Here is a 20,827-nt window from a genome sequence, read left to right as displayed (position 1 = left end):
TATCTTTAAGGACCTGTTAGGAACAAAAATTTACCTTTTAAAAAGGTCCCGTCCCAGTGACAGATTTTGTACTTTTATTTCTGAGAGCGTGGAATACAATTTAACAACAGAAAAGTTAAGCTTTAAATAGGAAACTGATCTGAGCTAACTGATCTTCTTCTTCTTCTTTTTTTTTTTAAAGTGAGATGCTAATGGTCTAATCCGATTCAATGATATATGCTAAGCTAAGCTAAAAGAGCTCTCCCTAGACCAGGATATCTGCTGAATGGATCCACAAATGGTAAAACTCAATTCTAGGTGACTTGTAAAATTAGCTTATTTAAAAATAAATCAGAGTGCTCCTATAAAATTACATATATAAATATATATTTGTAAATGTATAATTTACTTTTGAGTAAGAACTTTACATGTTAAAAGGAACGTAGACACAAAAGGAAGTAACTTACAAGGAAGTATTGCTCATAGATTATTGCAGTTTGATAACTTTAAGAATTAAAAACAGATAGCATGTCCAGGCTGTTATTATTGAGCTGTGAAATGTGTGTCAGTGACACTGCAGATGGAAAACTGAGATAACTTATTCCAGGTTACAGTTCACAATGACTGTACTAATCCAAATACAATTTTGCATGAATTTTTAGATGGGCATATCATTAGAATGCACACAACATGAGAGATATTGGATGTGCACTCATGCTTTTAGTTTTATCCAGTACTCAAGTTTTTATGTTTGCTCAAACTACTTATTTTAAATGACCTGAAACAACACATTTTTTTGTGAAATCCACTTAAATTATTTGTAATTAATAATCTATATATTTATCTTGGAAATAAAATAGTATATCTTTATGGTTTTATTGCAGATCCTAAAAAAAAGTATTTTTACAATTTCTCACAGTCCTGAGTTAATTTGTCGCAATACTGTCTTTTTAAAATTACAATTGCGTTTACATCATTCAATTCAATTCATTTAAATTATGTATAAAGGAGTTTATATCACACAATTCATCATTTTAAAAAGAAAACTAATTCAGACCTAAATTCTTACTTATTTTTATTTTGTTCCCTCAGACTTCATTTTTAAAAATTGCAAACCAAAAATCTAACTTTATTTCTTGCAATACCAATTTAATCTTCTAATTTTAATGTAAATTAATCTGCAATTCTAGATTTTAATATAATTATATTTTAGAATTTATAAAATGATATACTTCGTAGTACATATCTTGCCTCAGATTTTCATATCTCAGGAAACAAAGCTTATTTCACAATACTGAGCTTTTATTTACAGAGCTTTTATTCTTCGCAGTTGCATGTCTACAGGATTTCTTTCAAATTCTTTGCAAGTTCAGATGTTTCTGAGAAGTTCAGATGTTTTTTCTCATGTAAAAACGCAATTTCTCACTTTATTAATTTTATTTCAATTCCTAGTTCAAGTCTTTAATTCCTAACTTTTTTCTCAGAATTGTGAGATAGTCACCTTTGTGAACTTTAAAAGTAATTGCAAAATAGTGATAAAAAACCCCCATTAGAATCATATTATAACTTACAATTGTGAGTTTATAACTTGTCATATTGAGATATAAACAAAGTTGTAAAATATAAACCTGCAATTTTGACAGGGAAAAAAAAGCTGAACTGTGCAATAAACAGTTGCTGTTTAACATTTAAAATTACTCCTGCTTCTTTAATCTAAAGCTGTTTGATAATCTTTTATGTTGTTCCATTGCATTTCTCCGTCTCCTACCACACACATTTATGTAATGCACATTCTTGTATTGGGTCTCAAGAATCTTGTGCATGTTGTTTGTGGTTTCTTGTTGACCTCTGTACGGCGGCTGTGTGTTAGACAGAGGCATTTTGTGGTGTGGCAGCTGAGAGCGTTGTGTGTTTGCACCCGGTGCTTGATGTCCTGCTGTTTATCCTTGGCCTGGGTTTATGAGAGCTGCAGGTCATTGCATATATTTGATGACTGCAGCTGGGAATGATTGCTTCTTTGGATATATAAATATATAATCAATAAGTTTGAATCAGTGGACTACACACGTGTTGATCACTCAAGACGATGCTGTTGAGTCAAGCTTTATTGCAATACTGTGATTATAAAGCTTATGAGAAAAAGCACAATGGTGTATATTCAGACGAGACAGGGAATTTTGACTGTATGAGAATGAGACTGTGAGGGAATAGTCTAAGTCTGCATTCAAATGTGCCAACTTCATTACTATACAGTATGTCTGTGAAAAAAGAGTATGTGAGCTGAGTAGTATATTCATAGTACTCATAAATCAGGCAAACAGTACCAGGATGACCGAAAACTTCTGATTCTGTGATGCAAAATCTGCGATTTCAGTCAGCAAAATTTCAGCTAGTTTTTATTTCTTGATTTGCAACAAACAACCAATAAACACAATAACACAATAAACAGTTTTAATCAAATTAATTTGTTTTATTTGTTCATTTTAATCATATTTCTGTATTATTTATTTAATATACTGCTTTATATTCATATTTTAAAATTTACACTAATGCGCGGGTGACACGTTGGCTCAGTGGTTAACACTGTCGCCTCACAGCAAGAATGTCATTGGTTTAAATCCTGGCTTGGCCAGTTGGTATTTCTCTGTGGAGTTTGCATGTTCTCTCTATGTTCACTTGGGTTTCCTCCAGGTGTTCTGGTTTCCCCCCAGTCCAAAGGCATGCGGTACAGGTGAATTGGGTAAGCTAAACTGGCCATAGTGTGTGTGAATGAGTGTGTATGGGCGTTTCCCAGTACTGGATTGTGGCTGTGTAAAACATAATTGAATAGTTAGCAGTTCGTTCCATTGTGACAACCCCTGATACATAAAGGGACTAAGCCAAATGAAAATAAATGAACGTGCACTTGGTTGATCTTTGATTGTTTTAGCTTTTTTGAATAAGTTAATTAAATAATTAGTTTTTTTTTTATTCATTTTTACATTTTTGATGCTTTTATTCCCCCCAAATTTTCCCCTGACCCCCTTACTATTCCTCAGATGTGGAAAAACCCTCCCTTAAGTCCATATTACTAACCATAGTTTTATTTTAGTAGTTTAGTAGGCTAACCATTTTTATGTGTATCGATTATAATTTGTAAAATCTTTTTTTTAACTTAAAATGTGGTTACCATTGTTTAACAAACAAACAAACAAACAAACAAACAAACAAACAAACATCTGTTTTATATGTAGCAAAACCATAGTTAGTTTTCATTAGGTCTGAATACATATATATATATATATATATATATATATATATATATATATATATATATATATATATATATATATATATATATATATAAAGTTGAAGTCAGAATTATTAGCCCCCCTAAATTATTAGCGCCCCTGTTTATTTTTTCACCAATTTCTGTTTAATGGAGAGATTTTTTCAACACATTTCTGAACATAATATTTTTAATAACTTATTTCTATTAACTGATTTATTTTATCTTTGCCATGATGAAAGTACATGATATTTTACTGGATATTTTTTCAAGACACTTCTATACATTTAAAGGCTTAACTAGGCTAATTAGGTTAATTAGGCAAGTTAGGGTAATTAGACAAGTTATTGTATAACGATGGTTTGTTCTGTAGACTATCAAAAAAATAATAATAATAATTTAGCTTAAAGGGGCTAATAATTTTGTCCTTAAAATGATGTTTAAATTAAAAACTAATTTTATTCTAGAGATAAAATAAACATGACTTTCTCCAGAAGAAAAAATATTATCAGACATACTGTGAACATTTTCTTGCTCTGTTAAACATAATTTGGAAAAAATATAAAAAAAGAAAAAAAGGGGACTAATAATTTTGACTTCAACTGTATATAAGCATACAATCCATTGTAAAGAATGTACTTCAATCCCTCACAGTCTTGTTTTTCAGTCTTGTTAAAATTAAGCATGGCAGTAAGTACATGTACTGTGTTAATAATGTAAAGAAACCATATGTAGGCCTACATTAACCCTTGAACTGCCCCAACAAGAAAAAAAATATTTTCTCTTAATGTCACTAGTTAACACACTTAATGCAATTTTTTTCCATAATTTCTAAAATATCAATCTCTACTAAATGGTTGATATGTCAGTTTATGGTAAAAGTACCGGAATTATACATTTACGATGAAAAATCAGAAAACGAAGTGTAAAACCAATTTACTTAAAAAATAATCAAAATAAAACATTTTTGAATACTAAATCACCTTTATTTTTTGAAGTATGCCATAAAATATTTCAGATTAACATGTTTTTTTTTTAACAATAAAACCAAAATCAAGTGAAGTAGTGCAACAGGATTATGTCTTGATTGTTTTGTAAATGAACAATGCTGTGTGTACGTGTAAACCATTATTTAAATGACTTAAACAGTCAAAACAAGGTCAACCATTTGGTAGATTGGGCAGTCAAAGGGTTAAGTACATTTTCACAGGTGGTGTTCACCTGCATTTTTAAATTATAAATTGCATTTGATTTGACATTAAGGGGAATACTTTTCACCCCCCTTCTTCTGTCATAATGCACAGCAAGAGTTTTAAAGCCAACGATAAACTTCCGGTGAAAGCTTAATGTGAGTATTTTCAATTTCACATGGTTGTTTTTACAGCATCGATGTTGTCATTACAATACATTCAGTTAAATAGACTAATCATTTAGCAATCATTTAGTTGCTCAAGCATAAAATAAGATGAAAGACCGTTGTAACCGCAGCATTAGGCTGGCGCAGAAATTTCTTTGAAAATGTTGGGGTGAAATAAACTGTTAGCAGGGGGAAATGGAATTTAATGCAGTGCTTCTTGTCCGATCTGAGACCCACTTCATATCATATATATTTAACAGGCAGTGAAGATCGCTGATTTTTATAGAAATCAGATCTTAAATGTGAAAGTTTTGTAATGGAAAGACAGTTCAGAGGAAGCCCCCTTGGGCTGCCTGGCTGAAAATGAAGTCTGTATGCATATAGCCGATTAACAGTGTGTTTTCACTGCTGTCGTTTTAGGGTGTTTTATTGTTTGTATGTTCATACATTGGATGTCAAGTGACTGCTTTCAACATCCTTCAGAATATCTTGTTTTGTGTTTAACTGAAGAAATAAAATCATAAAAAGTTTAGAACCACTTGAGTGGAAGAAAATGGTGAGGGAATTTTCATTTTAGGTGAACTATCCCATTTAATGGAAATGTCTGTAAACTAGCCCTGACAGGAAATCCCCAATACCTTTTGCTTTTATTTATTTACTTTACACACCATAGAGTGTATATTGAGCTTATTTTGTTTAAATCAGCGCCCGTAAAGTAATAAACACAAACGGTCAACACAGCTGGTCATGTGATGTCAACATGGCGGCGTCCATAAGGGGGCGACCCGCTCACCCTAGCCTAAAACAGCTCTTCCCGAAGACTCCAAACGCGTCTCATCATCAAGTGTACATCACTTTAATTACGCCGTTTCCTTCCAAACCTTTTAATTAGCAACTGCAGACTGACAGCACCTTCGAGTGCGGCGTAAGAGGATTGAAGGCGCTCCTCTTCTTCTTCGTCTTCTCACTCCAGGGTTTCCTCGCCTTGATTTTTCTTTTCTCCAGGCGGCAGTGTGATTTCTGGCCGTGCGCGGCGCTGCACATCTCCAGCTCCCCTCTCTCTCTTTCTCGCTCACTCGCACACGGGCACAGGAGTGCGAGAGACAGCCATGGAGAGGTGGAGAAGCGACTGTTTTCTTTGTTATTTTTAAACTCCGAGATCCGCATCGATGACACGATTCACATCTCGCCGCATACAACGCTATTCCCGATGCGCTCGAAAGCGGAAAGTAGGTTCTCACAGGTACAGTACGGAGCACTTTTTTCTTTCCTTCTCCTGGCTTGGGTGTAATGGGGGTTTGCGGTAACGGAGGGAGAGAGAGAGAGATAGATATAGAGAGATGAAATGCACCGTCGCTTTTTCTCGCTGCTCGCGCCCGAATCCTCCGTCAGGTCGAGAGCGCGCTTATAATGCTCTCGCGCTCGGATGATCGGCGCGTGTTGGAGTGCGAAAATCAGTGTTGCAAAGTTGCACACTAGTCCCTGGGCTGCGGAAGGGCCTGGCTGTGTGTGTGTGTGTGTGTGTATGTGTGTGTATGGAGTTTGTTTCTTACTTTCCCCTCCCCCATCCGCTCCTGCTGCTGCTGCTGAGGCCGAGACATGAATGCGATGAATGTGGGGCTCACTTCAAAGCAGATCGCGAGGGCAGCGAAAGGGGTGTTGTAATGTCGTCAGCGGAGGAAAAAACGCAGCGATCCGTTTTTAGATGGCCGCGCCGCGTAACGTTAAGTGGGATGATCGGCGTTTGCGGTGCGTAAAGATGGCTAGCGTGCTGTGACAACGTGTTCTCACACTAGTTGAGTCGGATCCGTGGAGCGGATCAGCGGGGAGAGCTCGCTAGAAATGTCGGCTCGTGCGCTCAAAGATGGTGAAAGTGTTTTTTTCGCCGTCTACGCTCACTTGTGAGGGAAGGTCTCGCGCCGCACGTACTTCCTCCCCTCGCGCGCTACCCTCTTTGATGCGGTTGATGTTCGTCATATTTGTTTTTGACTTGTGCTTGTTGTTTTTTTGCGTCGTAGCTGTACACAATATACACTTCTAGTGTGGTTTAATTTAGATAACAACATCCCCGTTTGCGTAAAATGTTTCTAAATGCGCGTCTCGCGCTGGATTAGCCTGCTAGCTCATCGCCATTGAAGTTCGCGCTGTTAAAGTTATTGACTCGGAAAGCTCAAGGTTTCTTTCCTCCCCAGCTCGCTTATCAAGCACATCAGACGCAATCTAGTTGGCAGGCAGTCACAGGTTTTAAGGTCGGAACTTGAAAGTGTTGGATTTATGGTGTCATAAAGCGTGTCACAGGTGAGTTCAAGAGTGTTTGTGCCATGATGGCTGCCCCCTTTTTGCTATCTCTGCTTTAAGATAGTCGCCCGAGGCCACTGGAAGTTTGATGGGCTTGTAGCGCTGTGCTGTGTTTGATTAAACTTTGATAACACTGGTTTTATGTTGCCCGAAAGGTCTACTGAGGTGTCATTACCGTTTGAGTTGCTGTTACAATGTTATTGACTATTATCTGATTAGTGCCGTGGTTCTTTGTGGTGGCATTTAATTTAGCTGTAATGTTTGTTACATGTACTTACTAATGCAGTGCAGTACATTAAAAGCAACTAAAGTTGTTTTATAGTTAGTACATTGTGAATACATTTAATGATTTCTGTATTTTCCTTGTAACAAGGTATTGAGGTAAAGTTGGTTTTATATTCACACATTTAGACCTCCTTAATAATATAATTTCAGCAATGCAATTTTTGCAATTTATAAATAGTTAAAACATGATGTACAACATTATTCACAGTCAAATAAATAGTGCTAATGTTGTTTTGAAGTCATAATTACATCTAATTTCTGACTGAATGTTCAAAGTATCATGGTTAACACTATAGGGATAATTTCACAAGTTGTCATTGAACAAATGTGTGAAAATAAAAGCAACTTTGCCTTATCATCTTGTCTTATAAAGGTGCATAATTCATATAAGGGATGCGTTTTGTGACAGTGAAGATTCTTTAAATACGGGTTACATCAGCTTCATATGGTATGACCCAGGAACTAAGAAACAGTACATGCACTTACTATAACAATGCAGTAAATGAAATGCACATAACTACAAGCATTTCCCAGTGATGGGTTGCAGCTGGAAGGGCTTCTGTTGCGTAAAACATATCCTGGATAAGTTGGCGGTTCATTCCGCTGTGGGGACCCCGGATTAATAAAGGGACTAAAGCAAATAGAAAATGAATGAATGAATGAATTACAAGCAGCCAAAGTTGTCTCATAGTAAATACATTGTGAATGTTGCCCTATACTGATTTGTTTATATTCTCTGTAACGGGGACACCTTATGTAAGATGCAACCTCATCATCTTGTATTATAAAGGTGCATAATTCATGTTAGGGATGCGTTTTGTGACAGTGAAGGTTCTTTAAATACTGGGAACATCAGCTTTTAAATATGGTATGGCCCAGGAACTAAAAGAAACAATAGATGTGCCTTCTATAGCAATGCAGTAAATGAAATGTGCATAATTACATGCATTATCCAGTGCTGGGTTGCTGCTGGAAGGGCTTCTGCTGCGTAAAACACATGCTGGATAAGTTGGCGGTTCATTCTGCTGTGGCGACCCTGGATTAATAAAGGGACTATGCTTAAAAGAAAATGAATGAATGATTGAATTACAAGCAGTCAAAGTTGTCTCATAGTAAATATGTTGTGAATATTGGCCTATACTGATTTGTGTATGTACCCTGTAACAAGGACACCCTTATGTAAAATGTAACCTCATCATCTTGTCTTATAAAGGTACATAATTCATAATAGGGTTACATCCGTGACACTTGAGACCCTCTAAGTGATCCAAAAATGGTAACTTACTGTATGTGTAGGGCCAGACAGAATCTGCGGACATTTTTTGCCATTTCTGCAGAGAATTTAGTAAAAGTTGCGGATTTACATGGAATGATTTTAGGAGTATCCTAACTAAAAACTTAATATATTAAATAAAATCCAATTGGATCCACTTATTTAATAAACTCTCATATAATATATCTACTAAAAGACCAAAAGTATTACTTAACTGTATTATTATTATTAAATCATGAACATTTAAAAATGACTATTATTAAATCACAATAATATTAGTGAAATCATTACAGAAACTGATTAAAAATAAGTTTACACACATTTACACAAGTAAATACACCACAAGTAAATATGTAGACTCAATGATAGGCTGGAAATCTGCAGATTTCTGCGTGCGCGGATTCCGTGTGGGGCTACTCATGTGTAAGATATTTAATTACATTTATTTACAAACCTGTGTTTTTGAAACAAATGAAGATGGCAGAATGATCAATTCGATGATGTGAATTATTTAGCCTGACATGCCAGCAGGCACACCCAAATTCATGTCAGTCACTTGATTTTTAAAATAAATGTTCTGCAAGAGCTTTATTGAATGCTTTCTTTTTTCTCGTTGTCTTTCTCATGCAGGAGGAATTCTTTCGCAGTGGCATTAATAGAAGTCTGGATATAAACTTTCTGCCTCGTGGGCTGTACTGGGACAGAGTGCAGGGACACTATGAGCATGAGTGTAAACGAGAAGGGCATCTGTTATCTGCCAGACCTGGGCAGCAGCTTCACTGAGGATGCCCCCAGACCCCCGGTCCCTGGGGAGGAGGGCGATTTGGTGTCCAGCGATGGACGGCAATACAACCACAGTTTTTACTCGTCCAAAAGCGACAGCCTCAAGAACGAGGCCTCCATAGCTACGCCTAGACGACCCGACCTGGACCTGGGCTATGAGCCCGAGGGTAGCGCTTCCCCAACGCCGCCCTATTTAAAATGGGCGGAATCCTTACACTCGCTGCTGGACGACCAAGACGGCATCCACTTGTTTAGGACTTTCCTCAAGCAAGAGGAGTGCGCGGATATGCTGGACTTCTGGTTCGCTTGCAGCGGATTCCGCAAGCAAGAGGCCAACGATGGCAACGAGAAGATGCTGAAACTCGCGAAGGCCATTTACAAAAAGTACATCCTGGATAACAATGGAATCGTATCCCGGCAGATCAAACCCGCCACCAAGAGCTTCATCAAAGACTGCGTGATGAAGCTGCACATCGATCCGGCTATGTTCGACCAGGCGCAGACGGAAATTCAGACTATGATGGAGGAGAACACCTACCCTTTGTTTTTAAAGTCCGACATTTACTTGGAGTACACCAGGACTGGCGGAGAGAGTCCCAAACTGTTTAGCGACCAGAGCTCGGTGTCAGGCAACGGCAAAGTCTTGCCGGGCTACTTGCCGACTGTGATCGAAGACGTGGAGTGGAGGTGCGACCAGGAGGAGGAGCAGATCGCGGAAAGTGACCCCACTCCCAGCAACAGGCTCACCCAGAAGCTGCTTCTGGAAACGGTGCCTCAGCGGGTGGCCAACAGTAAAAGATATCAGGACAACCGTGAGTACAGGTAAATCCCTGCAGCTTTGAAAAAAACTCCTCTCTCTCTCTCTCTCTTTCTGTCTTCTTCCATCCCCCTTCCCCCTCGCGGTGCAAGCGCAGTCAGAAGAAAAAGATAAAACGGGAATCTGAGTTAAGCACAGCCTTCCACAGGAGATGAGAGGAATGCAGTATAGGCAGAAAGCTCTAAGTAGCTGCGACTGAGCTAGCAAGACAGATACTGGGTCGCAGCGTTGTCTTTGCCTACTGCGAGTTGGTGCAAGTGGGTGCTCTTTGTGTTCTCCATGCAGGTGTCTCTTGAATGGCAGGCTTTGCAGCAGAATAAAGGTTTCTTCAGGAGAACCACAACACGGATTCTCTTTAGAATGGGCACAAAGACGCTGCACTGCATATTTAGTGCAGGAAAGAGAAAGCAATGCACAGCACTCCAAAAAGTTTGGCAGCATTGATTTAACCGGTGCTTTTACGTATATCTGATCCGGTGCCCTTTGAAGCCCAGTGCTGCGTATGGATTCGGTGCGTTTCTGAACGTGTTTAGATCTCTATCTCTCATGCCACCCGTGGTTTGCGTGCCGAGCGAGCGTATTGGAATGTGTGCTTCAGGTATTGTATTTTGTAATGAATTTTTGCTGCTCAGACATTCCCCAGGCATTCCTCGCCACCAGTTGTGACGGCCCATTGTGCTCTTTTAGCGCACGGAGCTTTCTTGTTCATATCGTGCATCGCGCCGACATCGTTTAATCTGCAGAGACGTGCTTTTTAAGCCGCACTGTGAAATTTACAGCAAATCACTTGATGCATCAGAGCCTCGAGTCCCTCCATATGAGCAAAATGGGATTTAGAGATGTGACTGCTAAATACTTTAATCCTTGTCCTGCTGGAATAGAAAGCGGTGCATGTGGGCCTTTGAACAGCCTCTGCTGAAGATTACAAAGCTTTCCATCCCAGATTTAAAAGCAAATATCGACAGGTGCATTCACCGTGGCATATCAAAGCAATAACTGCTCCAGGTATGCAGTGTTTGTAGGCCTTTGCCAGAGTACAAACAATTTTTGGTTGCAGTTTACGTGCGCTGTTATTACTCTAGCTGCTTTTATGCTGTCAGGTACACACAATGCAACATATTTAATACATTAAATGCATCTTACCACATCACAGTCCAGAAAATCAGAAGTTGACAAAATTATCAATCAGTCCAATTAATAATTGGTTATTTATGTCAAGAACTGTTCTTTTTGCACTTACAAGGACAATATCTTCTCTGTGAATCTGTTTTCTATCATCTCAAATAATTAAATGCAACCAATCTGAGTTTTTTTTTCAAATGTTACCAATGCTATTAGCAACAATTCATTATATTTGCATACAAGATGTACTTTACTAAAGCTGTGTTTCTCAACCACGTTCCTGGAGGATCACCTTCTCTGCATATTTTCCATGTCTTTTTAGCTAAAACACACCTGATTCAGATCATCAGCTCATTCACTGAGACTGAAAGACCTGTAATGGGTGTGACAAAGGGGGCATCCAAAACATGCAGTGTTGGTGGTCCCCCAGGAATGTGGTTGAGAAACACTGCACTAAAGGACCTTAATGTGGAGTAGGGCAGCAGAATCATGATTAAAACATGCAATTTACTCCCCCATAGACTTCCATGTAAATGCACGCAAATGCGGTAATGCAAGCTCATGCGACAAGTTTCGCAGTTCACTGCATTGCAAATTTTAAGCTTGGTGAAATTGCATCACGTTACTGTGAGAGACCAATCGAAGATCAAAACATCACCTCAGTGTACAGAAATTTAAAATATGGACCAATCCCTGCATTTTTTAAATGTTTAAAATCGTCTTTATTTTTTGTGCAGCGCCATACGACAGAATTTTGCAAGCTCAATTTCTAGTGTGACTGCATCACAACATAAGTCTTTTTAACATAGTTAAAATTGTAATGATTATTCATGTCAGTTTATAATAGAATACTTATTAAAATAATTTAGAGTTTGAGCAAGTAGCATATTCTAGCTACACATGACATATGCAAGTCAAATATTAGTCTAGTGCTACTTGTGGACTTTTCACATTAATCACTTCATGAATCACTTGCATATCTGCACTTTGTTTTTTATAATGAGAGATTCCATAATAATTCTGTCAGTGAGCTTGAACACACTTGACAACTAGTAGGCTGTGACTAATCTAAATGCCTCTGATTGCACTTATTGCTTTTACATGTGCATTTATAAGCTCAACAGAAACCTCAATGATTGTTTATACTGCTCATCCATGCACATTTTGCTTTCGCCAAAGCTGTAATTTTGAATGATGACTCCTTTTTTGAACTCATGTAACATTTTTGCCTATTTTTGTGGAGTTTTGACTGGTCTGCATGCCTGGGTGAAGCTAAGCAAAATTTTTTTTTTTAGATAGCTCTGATAGTCTGCCTTAAAATCAGACTTTGTTACTTCAAACCTCAGACTTTTTTTTCCCTCTGTGAACACATTTTGAGGGCTGTGGTATTTAGGGAAAATACCTAATTGTGAAATATTTATTTATTTATTTTTTTGACAGATATTGAAATTGCGATTTGATTTACGATACAATTTTGTGGTCAAGCTTCAGTTCAATAATCTGCAAGCCATTGCAACAATTGTGTGACAGCTCTTAAAAATTGCCTGTTTTTGTTCGGTGTCTGAGTTTGAAACCAAAATATTCCCATATTACTAATGCTATTTTTCTTTAGTACAATAGATAAGTCTTAATGATAGAGGAGACTCTTCTATTAATGATTCTGAAATAGCAGATGCCATTATCCCACTTGTCTGCGCTTTCGTCTTTTTTATTTATTTATTTTTTTTTATATTTATTGTGAGCGTTCCACATAGTTTGGTTGCACAATTCTGATTGGGCAGAACGAAAGTCTGCTCATTCAATTGGCTAGTAAGACTGTTACAAACAGACGGCAGGTGAAATAAAAAAATACATATTTCTAATCATAGCGTCGTGGAATTAAACAAAATGCAACATTTCAAATTGCGATTGCAATTTAATTTCGATTAATCGCACAGCCCTAGTCCCCAATTAAAAATTTTTTGGTCCATACAGTGGAAGTCAGTAACATTCAGAAGTAAGGCATACATGTTTTAAAAGAATTATAGAATTAAAAAATGCCAGGATTTCAGTTTTTGGTTAAATATCCATTTAAAAACTTAAATACCTGATTTCTAGCTTTTTGGACTAGCATTTACAGTGTTTTTTTAAAGACAAGCTATTGTTTTTAGTCTGACTTGAATCAAACTTTTCTCCCCAGTTTCAGAAGCTTAAGGCAAATTTTGGTCTAAACTGCATGTAAAATAACTTTCAGTAATGTAAACCAAAAATATGTCAGCGCCATAGAATTGTTTCAAGATACATACCAGTAATGTGTTTTTCTGAGTCATGATTATAAAGGCGGCCTAGTTTCTCCATTTAGTGAAGAGCTAGTCCTTGCTTAAGCTAAGTCCTGTTTGTAAAACCGGCCTTTAAAGTGCATGTTGGTCAGAGAATATAGTCCACAACAACATTCAAAGGCCTTGCGACATGTACAGTGGTTTCTGATATATTGTATAAGGTATATAGTATACTGTTTTTTGTGTGTTTTCTGTGTTTTTGAAACCAATGAAGATTGCAGAACTCAATTATTTATTTTAATTATTTAGCCTGGCTTGTTTACTGTTCCAAAATATGGTAAATGTTTCTTAAAATTAAATATATTGTGTTCAGTTGGGGGAAAAAAATTTGTTCTTTTTTACCCAGACATTTAAAAATACCTTAATTTAGAGCAGTGATCAAAATACAGTCAAACCGTGATATTTCTATCCAAGGTTATCATGCTGTCAGAAACTTATACTGGGATATGCCTATTAGGAACTGTATTCTATTTCCAGTGTCAGAATCGGAACTTTGATGCCATATCTTGGCTACAGCACATGCAATTTTATGCAGAGGAAAGTTGTCTCCAGCTAGGTAACTTTCAACTTTGTTATTTTAAACCAAAGTAAGGCGATTTTTAGGCACTGCATAATATCATTGTGCCTGCTGCAGCAAAGTTACATAATTGTTACCCTGGATAGATCCTTGCCAATCTGATAAAAAAAAAATGTGTACAGAAGAACTTTGAACATTTTTGAATGAGATGCTAATGGTCTAATCTGATTCAATGATTTATGCTAAGCTAAGCTAAAGGTGTTTCCGCTAGACCCAGAGTTTGGCTGAATGGATTAAAAATGAATAAAAGTCAAGTCAGAAAGCTCAACTCTCTCAAATATTTTAAGTTGCATGACTTTTCTTGGTATCTTTGCCATTTCTTCAAGCCTCGACCTCTGGTTTAAAACAAAATAGTTGGTTTAGGTTCTGCTTATAAAGCTTGTTTTTTTTCTTATTTTTATGATTTTAAAGTATCTTCACTAACTTATTGACTATTCTCTCCGGTTTCTTGGTTAAGAACTGCATATGTATGTATTCACTGGTATTTTACAGTGACTGTTACAAGACGATTCATCCACAGTGCAGATTAATCATCGGTTTACAGCTGTGATGCAACATAGAAACTTGGTCCGTTGCTTTCAAATGTGCCATTTTTAACATCAGCTTTCAATTGAGCTCGTCCAATCAGCTTCCGAGTCTGAACTAAGTTTTTAAACACGAATTTCTGAATTAGTACAACATGTTTTTTTTTTCTTCCCCCCTCTCGAAGCTAAAGCTTAAATTCTAAGCAGCATGGAGGAGCAGGAGGAGGATTTACACAGCCTGATTTAGCCTCAGTAAAATGCTCAAGCATACATTGTGCTCCGCTGCTCTGATGTGCTCAACTGCACTGTGTTCACTGCTGGCACTCCTCCCGCAAAAGAGATTGAAAATTGCGGAAATCTACCCCTAGAAGTTGACCCAGTTTTCTCTCAACTGTCTGAGACAAACCTTGACATCTGTTGATGGTGCAGTAACCCTGTTCTGTCCAAAACCTCAGCGCTTTAGATGTTCAGGTGAGGTATAAAGATGAGACACATCCCCAGGAGTGTTCTGAAAGGAAACGCGCCTCTCTTTGAGATTGTTTTGCAGCATCTTCTTCCTTTCCTCCTTTTGACTCGCAACTTCTCCCGACAGTTTATGTTTAGCATTCAGAGGGCTTTTGCGTAGGATTTTTAATTCTTTTTCTGGCAAAGTTGTTAAAGGGTACCTCTTTAACAAGCTTTAACATGACAAAACGAGAGACTCGATTGATATTGTGGAACCACAGAAAACACCCTCCGCCCTGCTCCACGTATGTTCCATTGCCTCTGGACCTGATGTGTTTTTAATTAGCGGGAGCGATGCGTTTGTGAGGTTGTGTTCAAATGATTTTTTCATTAAGGCCCACATGAAGCATTTGGCTGGAATTACAGAAAGACATTGCGTTTATTTTTTAAATAGCCTTTTAGGTAGATGCTTCAGGGTTTCATGAATGTGAATTTTGCAGGAGTCATATGTCTTTTATTTGCCGGCAAAAAAAAAAACTAACTAGGAAATGAGTGGGGGGTTCTGAAGTTTTTCACTTTAGGAATGTACTGCAGATTAGTTTGGTCTGTGTGTCGTGTACATTGTAAGTCTAATGGTAAACTAAGCTAAGGTGGTGGTCAATATTTAGACCATTTTGAGTAGTGTAAACTAAAACAATGGTCCCAACATATTTTCCTATTTGCACATGTTTTAACAATTGATTGTTTGAGCGTTTTGATTGATTACGTTTGAGCGCTACTGAACACGTTCTTAAACAGCGCTGATTTGCCATTGTGTTCCTGCGCTCAACAGAAATGACTGTGATTGGCCATGAAGGTCATCACTTCACCAAACTGCTGTTTACTGTGTATAACCACAAATAAAAGGACACTGAAGCGCTTCAAAGTCATGTTGATCAGCTGCTTTGTCTATAAACTGACAAATGAGCGACCTGCTGATGAATTGTGTCATTAAAACGCTCCAGTGTCCCTGTATCTGTGGTGTGGAGATGCTGCATAAAGCTAGATTTGTACTTTCACCAGGTGCTACATCGTGCACCTCCGCTGACTGCGTGCATCTTGCGAAACAGACGAGGATTTTATACTTGACGCATTCACCGTTGTGATATTATTAAAAACGACAGGGGGCTGACCTTAAAATCAGATGGATAAACAGAGAAGTAGAAAGTTTCTTGAACTACGTAATATCATTAATATTGTTTAAGATTTTTAAAGTAATTGGTTTTCTTTAATTTTATAAGTTATTTTAACGATTTTATAACCATTCAACATTTTCACTTGCTTTTGTTCATATCTCGGGACAGTTTTATCTTTTAAACTTTATTAAAATATGAATGACAGCAGAGCATGGGTCACTCTACAAATATTTATATTTTTTATGGCAAGAATAAAAGTGCAAAAAAATAAAAAGGATACTTACTAAAAATCTAAAAACTCAAGACTTTAAAAAAAATTAACCCACTTAACAACTTACACATTACTGTCTGGCTTGTCTGTCCTCTACTGATATGCTAAAAATGCAATAATGGTTCAACATTCCTGACCATTATCACCAATAAAACCTAGAAAAACAGTTCATCAGTATACTGTAAACCAATAGGTTAAAGTAATATTTACCAGTTATCAAAGAAATAATTTGTGACTTCATTTTAGTTTTTTATTATAAAATTGTTTTAAGTTCAAGATTGCAGTACCTGCATCAGTGTAAAACCTGTGACTGGTGGAAAAACTAATTCTGTAATTGTGTAATAAAACCTCCCGGGTCTCCACTTTTGCTATTGCCTCTGTTTTTGGTTTTAACAAACTTATTCTTCATGCTTTTTAAACTTTTAACAAAATCCTTCTTCCTTTCCCACTGTTGCTGCAATTTCTAGCCAAGAATTATTGGTCATCTGATTATCCCTATGATCACGCATTGACGGATCCTAAAGATATCTGTACTGTTGTGCCTGTTTCATACAAAATCTCTTCAAAGTGTTTCTTACTTACAAACTGTCCGCTCGAGTCTCAAAAAAAGGTGCATTCTGATAGTTGAAATCATGTTGCGCACCTAAAGTGAACTTCCCCAAACACTGCGATGATGTCACATTCGCCATGCGCACTCAAGCAAACTAGCAAATGCTTTGAGTATAGCAGAATGCAGCACATTCGACAAAAAACTTACCATGTTATATTATGTTACCTAATCATCATTATCTAAGATTTCTTTATATATTACAGACAATATATCGCACCTCCAAAATTAACTGCCCTCGTTTTAATATATCGCATGATGAGTCAATAAATTGACTATCGCGACAGGTCTAATTCCGGTTCCAAGTAATTTATTAGATATGGTGAGGCTCAACAAATGGTATTAATAAACACACAGACCACTGTAATATTTTTGAAAATCATGATTGCAACGTGTAGCATTGGATTTATTAGAATATATCAGAAAGTGATTGTTTTTCTTTTAAATAAATTGTTAAATTTGGTGGTTGTGATATGTACACCATGATTTTATAAGACGTTTGTGTGCTTTAATGTGTGATTTGACAAAAAAGTGGTCATAAACTAATATTTTCTCAGTTTATATGAGTATTGGCTTGCCCATGACTTAACAAGCGGATAATAATTTGCTTACAGTTGGGAATAACTTGGCTGTCATAAGTTAGTTCCTGCTAATTTTTATGTTAATAGATTTGTTGTGGCTGATTTCTCTCTGTCTACATCTATTATCAACAAGAAATGGCCAAGTGCAATATAATAATCTTCCCAAAGGTATTTCTTTGTATACATTGTAGATTTGTTGTGTATAAGCATTATGTTGGGTTCACCATGCGTTGCTTTGTTTAACTGGAATTCTTGTATGTCCGTGTTGGCACCTGTCTCAAAGGAAGACGGTAGTTCATTAGTCAGTGGATGATTTCTCTTTGATTTGGGTGAAGCGAGGCATTATTAAAGGTAAAGTGTAGCGTGAATCTCAGCCTCTTCTACTCGTGCTCTTAAGCGCAGAGCAGCCTTTGAGGGTTTAATCTGTAGGAGTCTGGAGTCAGCTGTGATCACACGTAAAACGGGATGACAAAGAGCTCATAATTATTCCGAATGCGGGGACGTGCACAAATCTTGGGCACCGCAACGTAACCTGTATCTAAGTAATGGCTCCTTTCAAATGCGCATCATGCTTTTGTCCCAGCGGAGTTGCTTTGGATGCAAGGATTTTTAAGTGGTAATGGGCTGCGAGGGGAGCCAGTTAAATCCTAACGTGCCTGTGCTATTTTATTTTTCTTTATTTTTTATTTTTTTCTTACTCTACTGAGGGCTTGCCTTCCTTTTCTTGCTAGCAGATGTCACAGTAATTAATGTGTTGGCTCGGTTGGATGTCGGCATGTGTATGTTATTGGGGGAAGAGAAGCAGATCGATTCGTTTTGAATCGCAGTAATGATTCAGAGAGTCCAAATGCCCCCTGCCTGTTTTGGAGCCTTTGTTTTGTGGAGAATCAAATGGAATGGGGAATGCTGGGCATGCGGAGAGAGCTGCTGAAGGCTCGCGATCGTCTCTGAAGGCTTCTGGGTATCTCTTATACGGTGAATATTGACATGGCTGCTGCTTGAATCATTAGAAGACCGTGGATGGGTTGAGAGCGAGGGATAATCACTGGAGACTGCAGAGAGCCCGGGTCTCTCTCTCTCTCTTTCTTTATTTCTATTCTCCCCCTTCTCTGTGGCAAGCCATTTTAACGTTTATTTTATAAACCATCCTAGTGTCTGTTTTTATGTTACTTGTACCTGTTCTTTAGCTCTCTTCCATTCTAGAACGTATTCGTTTGCTATTAGTGTATAATCTTTAGTTGCTAGTTTTATTTTAAGCATACTAGACATCGATTTGTATAAGATTCTGACGATATGGTAACCTTGGATTGAAAAAAAAAAGTTGGGATTACTGCTCTAAAATATGTTCATTTTGAAATGGGACTGCACGATATTGAGCAAAATCTGACATTGCGTTATTTTGTATTTCTGTGATTTTATATATTTCAATATAAATATAATTTCACAATATGACTTAAGTTACTGTTTGGGAATAATTCACAATTTTTCATTGATTTGGGATGATTGTGTAGGGGAGTTCATTTGCATTAAATATCCCAAAAATATATATAAAAAAATAATTATAGTATTTAAGCACAGATAAGCAATGAAATAAATAGAGCATTACGGGTTTTGGTGATATATTACTTTATTGAGCTAAAGAAATTCAGTTATCCAATCTGAAAAAACACTGTACTGTCTTCATTTAGTGGAGTTTGCATGTTCTCCCCATGTTCACGTGGGTTCCTCTGGGTGCTCCGGTTTCCTCCACAGTCCAAAGACATGCGTTACAGGTGAATTGGGCAAGCTAAATTGTCCGTATTGTGTATAAGTGTATGGATGTTTCCCAGTGATGGGTTGCAGCTGGAAGGGCATCCAATGCCTAATGCTGGATAAGTTGGTGGTTAATTCCGCTGTGGTGACCCAAGATTAAAGGGACTAAGCCAGAAAGAAAATGAATGAATGTTTTCGTTTGGTAATCTTTGTTAAAGCTGCAAACTTTATAATTTCTTGATCTGAAATTATTTAAATTTGCTTTTAATTTTTACAGTCGTGGGCCTTATACATCTGAGGAAAAAAACAACATCACACTAATAGATTATGGTTGAAATTCACAATAACTCAACAAATCATGTTTACAGAACTGTGATTTTTAGTTAATTGTAATCCCAATTCAACAACGCACATCTTGTGATGTGACCATCACGGATGCTCACATTGTGATATCGATGCTGTGTATTGTGCAGTGTTGTTTTGAAATGTCTGGGGAAAAAACAATACTTTTCCCCCATTAAATGCAGTATATTTTATTTAAAAAAATATTTAAAATAATTTTGGAACATGAGTAAACATGTCAGGCTCAATAATTAAAATAAATCATTGACTGCTGCTGTATTTGTTTGTAAAACAACTTGTAAAAGCATCTTTGGATATATTTATTTTCTTTGGATGTACAGCAAGCCACTGCACTGTTTTGGTCCATAGTAGGCTTAGATGTTGGTTTATAAGCGATTTTGTTTTTCACATGTTTCCTAATTTGTGGGCTGCCCAGTAGCTTTTGATGTGTATGGTCTTTTGCTGCTGAATTTGCTGTTTCCCTAAAAAAACTAAATGAAATGATTTTAAAAACATATAAAGCATATAAATTATTTCTAATGGTACCTAATGTGTAAAATAAAAGCCATTGATTATTCATCAAGTATTAAGGATATTATAATGTATAGGATCCAGCACAACGAGAAAGTTGTGAACGGCAAGTAATTTCTTGAATGTTTACATCTGCTCAAGGCAGACATTTGTGTTTGCTAGGATACTCAAGTCAGACACATTGACATTTTTAGTGTGAATTTATCCTTTAGAAGCAAGACTTTATAATTTGCACATTGTAGCCTGATTCTTCATTCCAACGAGTGGAAAAGCTTCATGTATGTCAGGGGTGTCCAAACTCGCTCCTGGAGAGTTTAGCTCCAACCCTAATCAAACACACCTGAACCAGCTAATCAAGCTCTTACTAGATATACTAGAAACTTCGTAGCAGGTGTGTTGAAGCAAGTTGGAGATAAACTCTCCAGGACACACCGGCCCTACAGGGCCGAGTTTGGACACCCCTGATGTATGCAATTCGGGTCTAGGGATGGACCTTGTGGACTTGTATCGCAATATTTATTGT

At 37.2% G+C, this 20,827-nt stretch overlaps 1 protein-coding gene across 10 annotated transcripts in view; it reads left to right on the top strand.

Moving 5' to 3' along the window:
* Nucleotides 1-20,827, top strand: part of axin1 (axin 1) — a 107,968-nt gene that overhangs the window by 31,501 nt on the left and 55,640 nt on the right. For 4 of the 10 annotated variants that reach the window (XM_073943489.1, XM_021471209.3, XM_073943488.1 and 1 more), the window contains exon 3: nt 9,091-10,065. In XM_073943489.1, the coding sequence (XP_073799590.1) occupies nt 9,179-10,065 (887 nt within the window). In that variant the 5' untranslated portion in view covers nt 9,091-9,178. 10 annotated transcript variants of the gene reach the window in all.

This window comes from Danio rerio, chromosome 3 (assembly GCF_049306965.1).
Source record: "Danio rerio strain Tuebingen ecotype United States chromosome 3, GRCz12tu, whole genome shotgun sequence".
Taxonomy (NCBI): domain Eukaryota; kingdom Metazoa; phylum Chordata; class Actinopteri; order Cypriniformes; family Danionidae; genus Danio; species Danio rerio.
This window is presented reverse-complemented; position numbering and strand designations above follow the sequence as displayed.